The sequence below is a fragment of the Aptenodytes patagonicus genome, chromosome 15 (genome assembly GCF_965638725.1).
Source record: "Aptenodytes patagonicus chromosome 15, bAptPat1.pri.cur, whole genome shotgun sequence".
Taxonomy (NCBI): Eukaryota; Metazoa; Chordata; class Aves; order Sphenisciformes; family Spheniscidae; genus Aptenodytes; species Aptenodytes patagonicus.
In genome coordinates this window covers 6,924,744-6,938,947 of record NC_134963.1, presented here as the reverse complement: position 1 = coordinate 6,938,947, position 14,204 = coordinate 6,924,744, and the positions used below count along the sequence as shown (strand labels likewise).

General features: G+C 49.5%; 1 protein-coding gene across 1 annotated transcript; it reads left to right on the top strand.

The window, feature by feature from the left end:
- Positions 1-161: 161 nt before the first annotated feature.
- Positions 162-13,444, top strand: MORN3 (MORN repeat containing 3). Its single transcript, XM_076352785.1, has 7 exons — positions 162-357; positions 1,741-1,827; positions 3,650-3,805; positions 4,518-4,675; positions 6,798-6,957; positions 9,558-9,742; positions 12,237-13,444. The coding sequence occupies exons 2-7, from the start codon at positions 1,818-1,820 to the stop codon at positions 12,303-12,305; spliced, it is 738 nt and encodes a 245-aa protein (XP_076208900.1). The 5' UTR covers positions 162-357; positions 1,741-1,817; the 3' UTR covers positions 12,306-13,444.
- Positions 13,445-14,204: the final 760 nt, after the last annotated feature.

Below are 14,204 nucleotides of genomic sequence, written 5' to 3'. Positions count from 1 at the left end.
GCTGCTGCACATGTTAAAAAAACAACCAGAGGTGAAATACTCATTGCTTATCAGCGTTTTATATTCTGCTGGATAATCCTTAACGCAAAGACACGTAGCTCCACAGAGCGGCGTGCACTTGGCGGCTCCACAGAGCAGCCCGGCTCCGGCTCCATCCCTCATGCTCACCGTGGGGCACGCACGCAGGGTGAGCCCATGTCCCACCGGCGTCCCTCTCCGCCCACGTCCGCTTGATCCTCCAGCTCTCCGGCGGCTCTCCCGGCTGTGCTCCCGTGACCCTTCGCGCAGGAGTTTGGCAGAGTTGCTATGACGACCCCGCCGATGCAGCCAGCAGCACCCAGCCGGCACCGAGCGCAGGTTGGTGTCCGTGGGGTGGCTCTCGGGTTGGGGGGTGGCAGGAGAGCGTGGGCCAAACTCGAGGGTGCTTTGCAAACCGAGCACGTGGGCTTTCCCCATCATCCGCTCCCATCGCTGCTCTGGCACCCTGGTCTCGCTGGGGAAGAGCAGCAAAAGGTGCCCTGAGCATCCCGCTTGGAGACACTGCGGTGGGGGCACGGAAGGACCGGGGATGGCTCAGCTGCTCCAGAGGGTGCCGGCAAAGGGACCCCAGCATAGGGCAGCGCTGTGGGGCAGGGGTCAATGCAAGGGGTGAACTCACCCAGGGCATCCTCGGGGCTGGGTGACGGTCAGGCAGGGTGCTCCTGCGCAGGCAGAGCTGGCATGGAGGTCACACAAAGGGATGCGGTGCAGTGGCAGGCAGGGTGCTGCCAGGGACAGCCAGCAGCCCCTTCTCTGCAGCTGCGTGCGTTTTTCACCTTGCTCTTCATTAAGTTAAGATGTAAGACTGAAAATATGTATAGTTGTAGCTAAATTGCATTGCTTTGAAGTCCTGTGAAGGGCCAGGGGGAAAAACTTGCCTTCCCATAGGGGCCGTGCAAACTAAAGCTGCATTTTACCAGAGATCTGACAAAGCTCCAAAGTGAGAGCATGGAGCAGTGTCTGCAGGAGGATGCAGGACTCTGTAAGATCCTCATCCCCAAGCGCAGCAGCGGCAGCAGAGACGCATGGGAGCAGCAGCCTCTAGCCGTCAGTGCCAAGAGCTGCAGCTGCTGTTGGGAGGCAGCAGCCGGAGCAGCTCCACACCACCTGCCTCTTGCTGCCAGCCTCCCTGCACCCTTGTAGTAGGTGGCTAAAAACATCCAGGGTGGCAAATACCGACTACATTAACACTTACGCAAACCTGGCATTGCTATCGTAAATTTGGAAGGGAATTCAGCAAATAAAGGTGACTCCCACCGGCCTGCGTTACCTTGGGTGCTCCACGTGGGCTGTGCCTCAGAGGGCACAGGGAACGGACGGCGGGGTGCTGGGGCTGCCCCCGCAGCTGGGAATCCTCCCTGGGGTTTTTAAATCCTAAGCTTTGAGCTAAATAAGCGGTCAGATGCAGCAATGGGACAGTGATGCTCCCATCTGGCAGAGGTAGTGAGGACACCTCTCTTCACAGCCATGAGCTGCTCGGAGGTCATGGCCGGTGTCAGGGTGGGTGCACGTAGCTGTAGCTCTGCTCTTCTGCTCCCCCAGCAAGGGGAGGACAGATGTGAGCCGGCAATGTGTGGCTCTGTGTCCTGCAAACCCCCAGCCCTTGGCAAATATTGGCAAGATCCCCTCTCCGGGGGCTGCAGCCCCCAAAGGCGAGGGAGGAACTTAGCGGCTGTGGTGTATCCTGTGTTTGCATTGCAGAAAAACCATCCTCTGCAGCGGGCTGCGACTCCGTTGTACCGAGGGACAGATCCTGCCCTCGGTGTCCTCAAACGAAGATGCTCCCAGGTGGGTGGCATGGCCAGGGACTCCAGCTGCCAAATCTTCCTCTGCCCTCACAGACAACCCCAGCACAAAACGTCTGCTTTGAGGGTTGGCAACGTGGTGGTTTCACCTTCGCCCCTTTCCTTGAGGTTGGTGGAGGAGGAACCCGCATTCAACAGCTGAAGGGAACCCACTCTCCGGCCCCTCTCCTCCCACTGCAGCCTGGCAGGAACCCTTACCCCTCCCTGGGTCCGAGCTCACAATGCAGTGCCCAGGCAGTTCCCTGGCCCTGCCCACGCTCCCCCGGCCTTGCCTGCACTCCCCCAGCCTTGCCTGTGCTCCCCCAGCCCTGCCCACACTCCCCACAGCCCCACGGTAAGGAGCCATGTGGGATGCACACTACACAACACAGCTGTGTTTTGGGGAGGAAGGCTCATCATGGACACAGAAGTACTTTTTTTAGCAATGATATCCCCCCAAATAGCTGTTGAATGACCATTTCCCACAGCTACATGGAGAACTGAGGATGAACGCTAACTATATTTTCTTAGATATAATTTCTAGCTTTTATTCCCTAGCAATGACCTGAAGCACCTTCCTTTCCCCTCTCCTCCAAGCTTTCCCCCATGCTGGGCTCCCCGGCACCCGTGGCGCAGCAGGAATGGAAGCTCTGCTCACACCTGAGAAGGGAGAGATGCAGAAAAATCACTAGATATGGCTCAGTCCAGTGAATCAGGACAGAAGGGGGAGCCCAGGAGACAAAATCAGAGAGCATCCCACCCCGCTGGGCTCCCGTCAAGTTCTGGATGTCGACAGCATTCCTAGAAACTTGCTTTTTGTTTCTACAGCCACCTCTTGGCGTTTACTTAGTTTGTAGGAGACCACTCTCACCTCCGAGTCCGTGCCAGCATTCCCACTGCGCTGAACAGCAAGCCGTTCTACTGGCAATGCCCAGAAATCACCACCGCGTCATACTCTGCTGTTGTCCTCCATGTATTAATGGGCCAAAACAGCTACTTCTCCTGTCTCTTTTCCCACGCTGGTCCTTTCCCTCCAGATCTCTGACATCTGAATCACCCCCCGGCTGTGCCTGTCATCCCCTGCCTGCTGTTCATGCTTTAAAACCCACGTCACTTTGGCAGCCACCTCCTTGGCAGCTTGCTTGACTGACGAGCGCTTGTCCTGCCCTGGGCAAGTCTGCAGCCTCCTGGTAGATAGAAACGTTGTGGTTTTGACCCCTCTTAACAAGACACTTTCAGGACTGATATTTTTAGCAGTAAAGGAGCCTGAGCTATATTACTGCTGGATGTATGAAGTGTCCCAGCTCCTGGTGCGCCCCGGGGACACCGGCCAACTCTCTGACCCGCTCCATCTTGTGAATATTTTCCAATGTCCCGAGACATTTCCTAGCAAACAAATAATTTTCTAATTTGCTTAAATGACTGCTCCCGCCTCGCGCAGAGCCGGCGGCAGAGCGGCTGTGGGAAGGAGCCCGGCAGGGTTTTGGCTGTACAGAGAAGGGACTGCCTTTCCCTGTGCTCCCCAAAGACCTCTGGCAGGCGCAGAGACTGATGCCCACTACAGACCTGACCTGCTGAGACTTATTTAACATTTCCTAACAGACCAGGCTATGCTGCGAGCCTATTTGCAGATAGTGCTGGTTTGTACTTCAGTATTTTTAGATACCTTCTGTTTGTTATATCTTTATTTGACCCCTCCCAAGCCAGACATCAATTGCCGACTCAGGTGCATATTAAAACATAGCTCACAATAGACTGTTCTGCCCGTACCTGCCTTGTAATTTCTCTCTAATTTATTGCTGACAATCGTTTGTTTTCCTCTCCAGCCACGAACAATATGCCCATTGTAAAATACCCCAGGGCTACAGAGCCTCTCTGGCATGAATGGGACGGGAAAGCACAGAAATGTGGATTAAGACACACCGTCTATGCTGTAAATGGGGATCAGTATATCGGAGAATGGCTGGACAACTTGAAACATGGTAAGATAGATCATTTTGAGAAAAAGTACCAATTTAGATGTCTTTAAAAAAGTTCCTAGGGACAGGGAGTGGTCAGAAGTTGTATATGCTCCTGGAAGACCATTCATTCATGTATGACTATATATATATACACACACACACGTGTGTGTGTGTCTTTGATATATGTCATGCAAAAATGTACTCAGAAATATTTCTAATAGGTAACTTGAAGAGCTTTTGCATGCACTCAGGGGCAATTACCCAAAATATATACAAAATAGATGTTTAAAAATCATCTGCAAACACAGCAAACTGCAGTCAGCTCCATGTAGCGGGATATGCCCTGGCTGCACAGTCCCTGGAGCTCTCTTGGCTCCTGACTCGGCTTCAGGAATATTAATTAATCCTCGAGTCGTGGCGGGTGCTGCAGGAGACAGAGCAGGGGAAGGAGACCCTGACTGAGCCCTGAGCAGCCAGAGCAGGACAGGCTTGTTTACAAGCCATAAACCGAGGTTTGGAAAGATTTAAGTGTGTTCAGCAAAGGCCACACAGGAAGCCCCTGATCAAGATTAACGATGCATCCGACTCGGGAAGCTAAACTGAATCTCAGACATAAACCTGCCTCGGTGCAGGAAGCACCACCTTGCCTGGGATGCAGCTGTAGGAAGGCAGCCCTGTAATCCCTTCTCCTAACAACCGCGATGGTTTCCCCATCATTCCTCTTGTTAAACAGGTAAAGGCACCCAGGTATGGAAACGCACCGGAGCTATTTATAGCGGTGACTGGAAGTTTGGGAAACGGGATGGTTATGGCTCATACAGCATTCCTGACCCTGTAACCAAGGAATACAAGAAGGTGTATACAGGCTGGTGGAAAAACGACCAAAAATGCGTAAGTGAGATTTCCTGCGCCTGCCGGTGGTGAGACAGTGTTCCCCAAACGTGGGGAAGAGTTGGGTGCACACTGCAAAAAGATCACTTAAAATACTGATTTGTCAAATACTGAGGCTGAATTGAAGGGTTTTGGGGAAATGAATATGTGGAACAAGAAAATGAAAGTAGGAGCAAAAGCTCTGGTATTGAAGCCCTCTCTCCCTGGCCTCCCCAACCTTGCTGCTCCTGGCATCACTCACTTCTCCACATCAGATGCTGCAAGAGCTGCACTGTATCCCACAGCCGGCAATAGGGAAGCAGCCGTGTGACCCCAGGCAGAAGCTACAGCAGCAAACCTTCCTCCAGGCTTGGGCTCTCTTTAAATCTTAGTCTGAACCTGCAGAAAGCCCAGGAAGCTTCAAGAGTAAAAGCCATCATTCATAAAAAGCCAAGCATGGCCAAGAGTGCCCCATCGCCCGCCGTCTCCCCGCTGGAGACGGACCCATCCCACTCATCCGCTGGTGACCGGGCTACAGCCCCGACCTCCCACCAGCTGCTGCAGAGCAGCGATCGCTGCTCAGACTCACCTGCAGCTCAGCCAAGCAGTACAAGAGGTTTTGTATCCCGTGTCTTAATCCTCCCCACCCATCCCTTTCATTCCTCTTATCCTTGAAGCAGTCGGAGGAACCTGTATGATAAGCACTGCAGGAAAATGTACCTTCTTCAGGGAGTTTTACAGCATATTAGACAAATAACATGAGTTCTTTTGGAAATTAAGCCTGTCACATAAATCACTGGTTTTTCTAAAGGGAACATAATGAGGAAGTCATCTGGTAAAAATGACTGCAATCTTACGTGCAAAATCCTTGTAGGAACGTTTTCTGATCTGCCAATGGAAACCTTGTGTTCGCCTTTGTGTCTGCTCTGAAATTAAATTAACAGCCTCTTACGCTTCTAATTGGTGAGCAGCTCTACGGCTCCGATCCCTTGGAGGGAGCTTCCCCTCCCGTTCTTTGAGGATATATTTTGCATGATTGAGCTTTGGTGAAAGGTTTATAATGACATCCAAATATCACCAGGGTTGTTTTTTTCTTCTACAAAAGCGTCCCCTTTACATCCATGCAGTTTAATAAAATTAATGCTCAGAAAAATCAGTTATTTCCAGAACTGATTTTATTTTTTGTTCAGAGATAAATTAACGCTTTATTCCTATGGGAAAACTCATTAGTAATATGTAAATATTTCTTACTGGTATCACTCCTTGGTATAGGGGGTACCTCTGGATTTCTCTTAATGGCAAACAAACACATAAGACAAACACCTCCTGGGGTCCCCGGCTTGCGCACAACCAGTGGTCTTAATTCAGAAGTTCACCAACCAAACCTGCCAGCGGCATCGAGCCTGAGGAGAGAAAGCAAAGAGCGGAGACTGCTCAACGTCAGAGCTCGCCTGCCCCGCCGGGGTGACGCCTGCCGCCCCGGGAGCCTGGCCCGGCGCCCGGCTGTGGGGAGGCACGCGTGGCATCGCTGCCTGTGCCTGCCGGCCTCACCGCAGGTAGCCTTCAGGGCTGCCTTTAGTTTCTTGTGAAGGAGGAAGGAAGCAAGGCAAGGGGCTGTTTAGGACATCATTACCTCTTTGGGGGTACGGATGGAGGAGAGGCAAAACCGTTTCCATGGTTAGCATCACTTAGAGACCTTTGGTCTGCCCAGGGACAAGGGAAGGAGTTGCCCAGCCTGGGACACACGGGGCTGTAGGAAGCACCGTCAGGGTGGAAAGGCATAAAATTCCCATGTTGAGAGACAGGTCTTTTTTTATGCTGCATATCCATAGGCAGGTTTATATACTAGTAAAACCCGCTTTTAGCTAAATATTAGCAGTGATCCTGCCAATGATAACACACTGAGATATAAACATGAGACTTTGTTGTGGGAATAAAATCATTTGCCAAAAAAAAAAAATCCCGTACCATCACCTCCCGTTTCCTTCAACACAAGAACAGCCACTGAGTTGGGCCACCAGCAGCCATGTGTAAGAGTACTAAGCAAAGGAGTAGTATATCTAGAAAGTAATATCCCAAAATTGAACACTGACCCCTTTCAATACAGAGGCTCCTAACCGGCCATCTCTGTGCTGCCCTCCAGGGATACGGGGTGACGTTTTACCCCGGTGGAGAGCGCTATGAGGGCGAGTGGAGCGGTGGGCTGCGGAGCGGCTGGGGACGGATGTACTACCGGGATGGATCCATCTACGAGGGGCAGTGGCTGGTGGACCGGCCCGGCGGGCAGGGGATGCTGCGGCTGCGTAAGTACCGGCCACCCTCTCCCAATGTGTCTGCCAGCCCCCTTCAAGGTATTTGGTGTTGTGCTGCTCTCCGGATGCCTCTGCCATCCAGATTTCTGGATGCTACATCGCATCTCCTGCTGCAGCCTTGTGTCAGGGTAGCGGCTGCTCCCCTTTGTCATCCCTCCCCTCCTGGTTTGGGGCTGGAGGCAGCACAGGCTCTGCTGTGATTTACATTTAAATGACTGGGATGGTTAGGGTTAGAGATAATATACTGTTGGGTCAGAGAAGAGCAAATCTCTCTTTTCAAGCCAGGCACTTTGCCAGACATACTTTCTAACTGCTGCATACCAAAGAGGAGTCCAGTTTCCAGCACCAAAAAAAAAAAGAGAGAAGTTTTCTTTTTGAGTTCACTCCATCCCCTCTCTTACTTCCGACACTGGCTCATGTTGAGTGAACACAGGGGTTTCATTAGTACACAATCCCTTCCCAGAAATAACACAGAGCACATCACGGATGGGGAATGCTGGGGGCAATCTCAGCATAAAAATAGAAATTTGGAATTTTTTCCCCCCTCATTTTGCTTGGAGTTTAACACGTTTTTCCTCAAAGCCAAGAATCCCAATCCTTTGCAGTACAAGGCACTGCGTTCCAGGAACATTTGAAGAAATATTATCTCCATATTATTATTCATCTATCGTTTTTTGCTTGAAAGTGATCTCAAGGCTAGTAATTAGCTAAGCAAAGCAGCTAGGAGGAACGAGCACGACCTTCACTGCACATCACATGCATGACTGCGCTCTCTCTGATGACTGAAAAGTCACTTTGGACCAATGGCTCATCCAGATGAAATCAGCACCCACTTCCAGAGGTAACTCCTTCCACTGATCTGCTTCACTCCCATCAAAGTCACCCTCGGCATTATAAACTGACGACCCCTCAGGGCTGAGCTGCGGCTGATGTGCCATTTCAGACCCCGGTTGCCTCCAGCGTAGCCTACAACGGATTGTGAGCTGGATTCCTTTTGGTTAAAATTAGCCAGAGCAATTATTTCATACCCACAAGCTTAATGTATTCAGCTCAGCCGCTGGAAGCGTGCCCACGTGGCGGCAGCTTTGCGATGGTGAAAGTAAAGGATTTCTTTAGCGGAGGTCACGATGAGCTGCAGCTCAAGATTAAATTGCTTGTAGTGGCAGCGTGCCCAGTGAGGGCGAGCTTGGCTGGGAGCACTGCGATCATTTGCCGCCTCTGCTGCAGCCTGTTGCCAAACGGCTTTTAAACCAGAGCATTGCACGTCCACAGAGGAGATCTCGGCTGTGAGCAACGCAGCCTCCGAGATGCTCTGGGGGGAGAGCGGATGGGAGCAGCCAGGTGCCACGGTGCAGCCAGAGCAGTCGATGGCCCCTGCATCACAGCCAGGTCTGTGATTTGGGAGGTTTCTGAGTCGTCGGTGGCTGGAGAACAGAAGCCGAGCTGCTCCCACCAGTGGGCAGGGCAGGTCGGTGTTGCAGATAAGCACACCACCAGATGCAAGCTGAAGATAACCACCGCCACGGCTCCAACCTGTAAACCAGACCCTGCCTGAACAGCCCAGCAGCCACGGTCCCCAGAAGCATTTTTGGTTTTTCCCTCTTGCCTTATGGCGTTCTGGCAATCCCCAGCTACCTCTGCGGCACCGTGCTGGGTGCCCTGGTATTTCGGCCACCTCTTGCCACAAAGAATGGCAGAGTTCGGCTGAGACCCAAAGATATTTCCACTAAGTAACTTGGTTTGAAGCCCCGTGGTTTTTGGCTTAGAAACACTATATTTGGGAAAAGGGGACAGCAGAGGACTCTCCTAGTGAGAGCAGGGTGGCCCCAACATCACCATAGGTATGATGCGCCTTCTCAACCAGCATCCCTGGACGAGGCTGCTCTCTTCCCTTCGCAGCTCTGCTTTCCCTGTTGGTGATGGATGGATGGATTTCTGGAGAGCAGTGCAGAGACCAAAAAAACCTCTCTTAACTTGCAGAAAAATGCCAAGAGATGCAGTACAGCTGGAAAAACAATCTGTAACTGATTGCCTGAACCATTCAGACACTCACAGCAATTCTTGCTCTGTAATTCATTGAGGAAAAACATAACTGCAAGTATTATTTGAAATCGAGATTATTTTGACTGGACAACAATCAGGCAGTGCTGCTGTTCCTTGCCCAGACAAGCAAACCTCTTCAAGCCAGAGATCCCGTGTGATATGTTGCAGTGACAAATCCGAAACTTCTGTCCTATAATTTTTCATGTTGTGAAGAGTGACTCAGCGACTAGTCTTACCCTGAGCTCACTCGCTCTGCGTATCAGCAAAAAATGAGTATCACCGGGAGACGAACAAAGCAGGTGAACGCAGTTCTTGTTCCAAGTGGGCAATCGTGGGCTTCTTCCACAGCCTCTTCTCCCTCTGCAGCACAGCAAACGGAGCACCACAAAAGCAGAATGACACACCATGCCGCAGCCCCCTCGAAATTACTAAGAGGAGCCAAACAGATTATTTCATCTTCTGTCAGTTTGCTGTGTTGATCGGTTTCGTTTGTAGCCCCTTAGTGAAACAGTGCAGATTTCATGGTCTGTTCATCTATTTAATTGCAGCAAATGAAAATCGGTATGAAGGAGGTTGGAAAGACGGAAAGAAGCATGGCCCAGGGAAATTTTTCTACTTGGATAAGGGACAGTTGTTTGAAGGTATCTGGGCAGCAGATATACCAAAATGTGGAATTCTGATTGACTTTGGCAGAGACGAAGCTCCTGCCCCTACTCAGTATCCAATCCCAAAGGTAATTGCCTGGAAATTTTGGGTTTGCTAGTGATGTTTGCGTTCACCAGCGCTCGGGGCAGGTCTCCAGGTAGCATTTCACTCTTCAAGCGATTACCCCCATGGAGTTCCCAGCTCACAGGGTGTGTGCTCAGTCTTTTGGCCAGCAGTGTCCTAAATGGTCCCATAGGGACAAACGGCCCGTCCAGCCACTGCTGGAGTCTCCTAATCACCTACATCTGAAAAAATGCAGTTCTCGTGCACCAAAACTGCTTAGAGACCTGAAGCAGCACAAAGGAAACGGGGACAATAGAGGCAGAGACAATAGTGGGATTTGTGTCAAACCCAAATGATTTCACCAAGCCAAACTGCTAAAGCTGACTAGACCTTACCGAAACCTGAGCAGCTGCAGCACTAATATCAGCTATTTCCTTTACCTGGGCACCCTGCGTCAGGGTCTTGTCCAAGTCCAGCAGCCCCGTGGACAGAGGGGTGCATGTAGCTTCCCCGAGGCGGGCAGACGGATGTCTGAGAGCTGACATGCCCTGCTCCCCTCTTCCCTTATGACACAGGCTGCAGAGGAAGAGCCAGTCCCTGTCCCCCCTCCCAAAGACTCGGTGAGGTGCACGATGGGGCACATGGACACCCCAGGCCATCAGCCTGGCAGCTGCTGGGTCTTTGCACATCACTTTGGTGCAGGAGCCGGAGGACAGGAGAGCCCGTCCCCGGCTCCGTGCCCTCGGAGGAGCACAGGGATCAGTAGGGAACAGACATGGCTCCAAGTGACACAGCTGGCCAAAAGAGTCTCAGCTTGAATCCCCATGGTCTGCGTGCCACACACGTGAAACACAAAGGCATCGCATTTCCAAGGGACAGTTCCTGCAGGATACGGGTGGGGAAGCTCCTCTTCACTTAGAGCTGAGCAGAACCACACTGGATAACCACAGCACACCGCTTTATTCCAATAACGCAGGGAATAGCATGGCCCCGTGGCAGGTAAAGCTACCTACCTTCCTCCTCTGCTCCAGGGACAAGGTTGTTGCAAATGATACTGGGCACGCGCAGTGTACCAAAGCTCACAGCTGTTACGTCTTTGCTTCCCTTATTTTTTCAAATCTCGTTTCTATAGCAAGGGCCCTTTGAGCACAGGCTTTTTTGACAGGCCAGTTAATCCTGTAAGTACTAGGCACACCCACAGCAGTGCAGAATAATAAACACCAAAGACTCACCAGGGAAAAACAATCTCGATTTTGCAAAAAGAGTGAAAGGAGCAGTACTTCTGTAGCTAAAAATATTTACCTTACAAGCTTTGTCAAAGGTCACCCGAGAACAGCCTCAACAACCCAGCCCAACAGCCTGGGATGAATTGCCATTTCACTAAGGCAGGATGTTCAAGTCTGGCTGTTTAACTCTCTGAAGACCAAGTTATGACCCAATTTTATTCCGCTCTATGAGCAAAAAGGAAGCATCGACTTTCACTGCCTTTATTGCACTTTCCAGAGGAAGAGATTTATTGATCTCAGATTATGAAGGAAGTAACAGATAAAAGGAGAAAAATTGACTTCAGATTTTCATAAACCTTTTGTCAAATTACTGTCGCAAGCAGCTGTTAGGGAAAATTAGATGACAGGTGAGCGTTAGAAACTGCTAAAACCAGAGATGGACTCAATAGTCAGCTTTCGCCTGGCAAGAGGCCAACAGTGAGGATCTGAGCTTCTGCACAGGAGAAGCATCACTGTGTGCCTTCATTAGCAGGTAAAAGGAACAGACAGGAGGGATGCACAGGACAGAAAATGGCTGAAAACTAGAGAGCGATTGTCACAAGCTTTGAAGGACTCCAGTATGTAGATGATGGGGTTGCATCAAGGTGGAATTCAAACGTAACTGCAGAGATGGGGAAAGACACAACATGGTGGACTTGGGATATTTGCTGTTGTTATTATTACTGAAGCCAAGGCTTCAGAAAGCATAACAAAATAAATGAGAAAAAGACTGGACATCTTCTGCCTGGAAGAACACCGCGCACACACGAACCCCCCAGAAAGCATCGGGACATAAAGCAGGTCAGAGTGAGATGACAAGTTCCTGGCAGGGCTTTGGCGCTTCCCTCTCAAGAATCTGCACCCAGTTGCACGCAGGTTACATGACTCCAGCTTCCTGCTTCCACGTGACCTTTGGGGCTCACTTGGGTGACTGCAATTACTCACCTTTTAAAACTATAGATGAGACCCCACAGGCCACAAATTGAAGCCAGTTTTGTCTAAGAATGTGTTTTGTTAAAGGAGAATCAGTCCACTCCACGCAGAGCTATTTCAAGGAGATGAAGTGATGTTCAACGTGCTGATTAAATTAGGAAAGTGTAGCAATGTTTCTAAAACAGCAACTGAAATGCTGCAATATAAACTGAAGTCCTGATACATGGGAGATTCTCCGTTAATGCTCGAGTAATCAAGATCTATAAAACCTTAAGCTTCTTCAATTACACTGCATAACTGATTTGTATTCTTTTTATTTAGATTGAACTAGCTGATCCAGATGGTGTTTTAGCAGAGGCCCAGGCAATGTTTGATGACAGCCAAAATTAATAACCGGATGCTGAAGAAAAAAAAAGATGCGAGATAAGAACACGATCTTGGGTTACTTAAGTCATTTGAGTCTCAAATCCACACTGTGGTGTATCGTGTTGGGGTCTGCCTCACTTTGCCCTCAAGGCTGCCCATGTACGCTTCACTGTGCAGGTGGCTTTGCTCAGAAGCCTCCTCTCCCACCCCCGTTATTTTGGAAAAGAAAGGGGAAAAAAAAAGAAAAAAAAACCCACAAGCAGCAAGACGCGCAAAGACAGGCAGAGTGACTCTTTGCCCAGCTCCTCTGACATATTCCTCCTGTAAAGAAATATCACTCCTGTTGGTTTCAAGATCTTTCACATTGCCTTAGAGAAGCAGCAGGGTTTCTATTGTATGCTATAAAAGCAAAGCCCTAGCAAAGTACGGTCAAGTAATTGTCCCCTCCCGCTCGCCCCAAACTTAGCCCAATACATACCTGTGACCCAAGATGGCTTTTGAAGTTATAACAGATCATGTTTCAATTAATATTTTTATTAATGCAACTTTACTTGCTCTCTCTCTGCATTTTCCGTAATGTGACGCTGGTTCTCCTCCCCAACCCCCGGGAATGCAGAGCACCAGATCTCACCCCGGCTCTGCTCCTCGCCCAGCCCATGTGCTGGACCCCCAGCACTCAACGGCACTGCGCCGGCTGCTCCGTTTCTGCCCGACGCAAGGACCACGCGCCAGCCACGCAGGGCTGCACGGCTTCCGATCTGCGAGGCACCCACAAGACCCAAGGAAGGTGGCACCGCAGCTGGCTGGTGAAAAACAAACTGTGGGAGGGTGGGTCGTTAGTTCACCTGATTAATACCATGCTTCCGAGGATCACCTCTTGTTTACAGTTCATTTGGTCCCTTGACTCTTCATGTTTTCTAGGCTGAAAAATAACCTAATTTTCTATTTAAGCACTCTGAGGGAATAACAACAATACAACATGCTTAGTCCCAAGATTTCAGCAGTGCTGACAGGAGGAAAAGGATGTCAGCTATGTTATATTCTTTATACCTGCCTGCATGAACAGGAAATTTTATCTTCGTATTATGACTGAAATGAGTAACTGAATACATCTTAAGAGATCCTCAGAAATACACAGTCAGGATTAGCACAATACAGCTGAAGAGAGAAGGGATATAGAGAAAATAAGCGTATTTTAGGCCTCTAGATAATAAATAATCAGCAACAATTGAGTATATTTTATTTCATTAAAGTATTTTATATCTAAATAAGTGATACACAATAACGAATGTTTAAAATGCTTGAGGTAAATGCATAATACCATTAGTATAAATAAGGGATAAAAACCAAATTCTAAGTGCACTCTTAATGTTTAGAACCATGTGTCTGGGTCTGGTTACTGCCTCTGGCACACAGTTAGGAGACTGTGCCCGAGGTGTAACTTCCATGACCTTTTCCACAGCTGGAAAATGAGAGAAACATACTCGATATCATGGCTTAAAGTGCAGAAAATATTCAGAAAAACAGCTGTAATAACAGCGCCATTAGCTCAGAACCTACCAGCTTGAGAAAGTTAAAAATAAGGTTGTCCCACTAGCTTCTAATTCTGTATTTCTTAAACAAAACAAAACCCCCCACACTTCTGTGTCACGTTGTAAAAGAGCCACAAAATAAAGATAAATTCGGCTACTTATCCAGGACAGCAAGTAATTTTACAAAATAAACTTGGAAAATATATTTTCTGGACTTCCGTTCAAAATAACATTGTAACTTTTAAATACACCATTTATGGACAGAAGCGTAGTTTTTAAGCCTGACAGCACCCTATCAACCATTTGCTCTAGTGTGAATATTGAGTCAGGTTTTCTTCGTCTACTGAGGGGTTTTAAGAGTCTTTTTACCCAAGAAAGGACTAGTATTCCA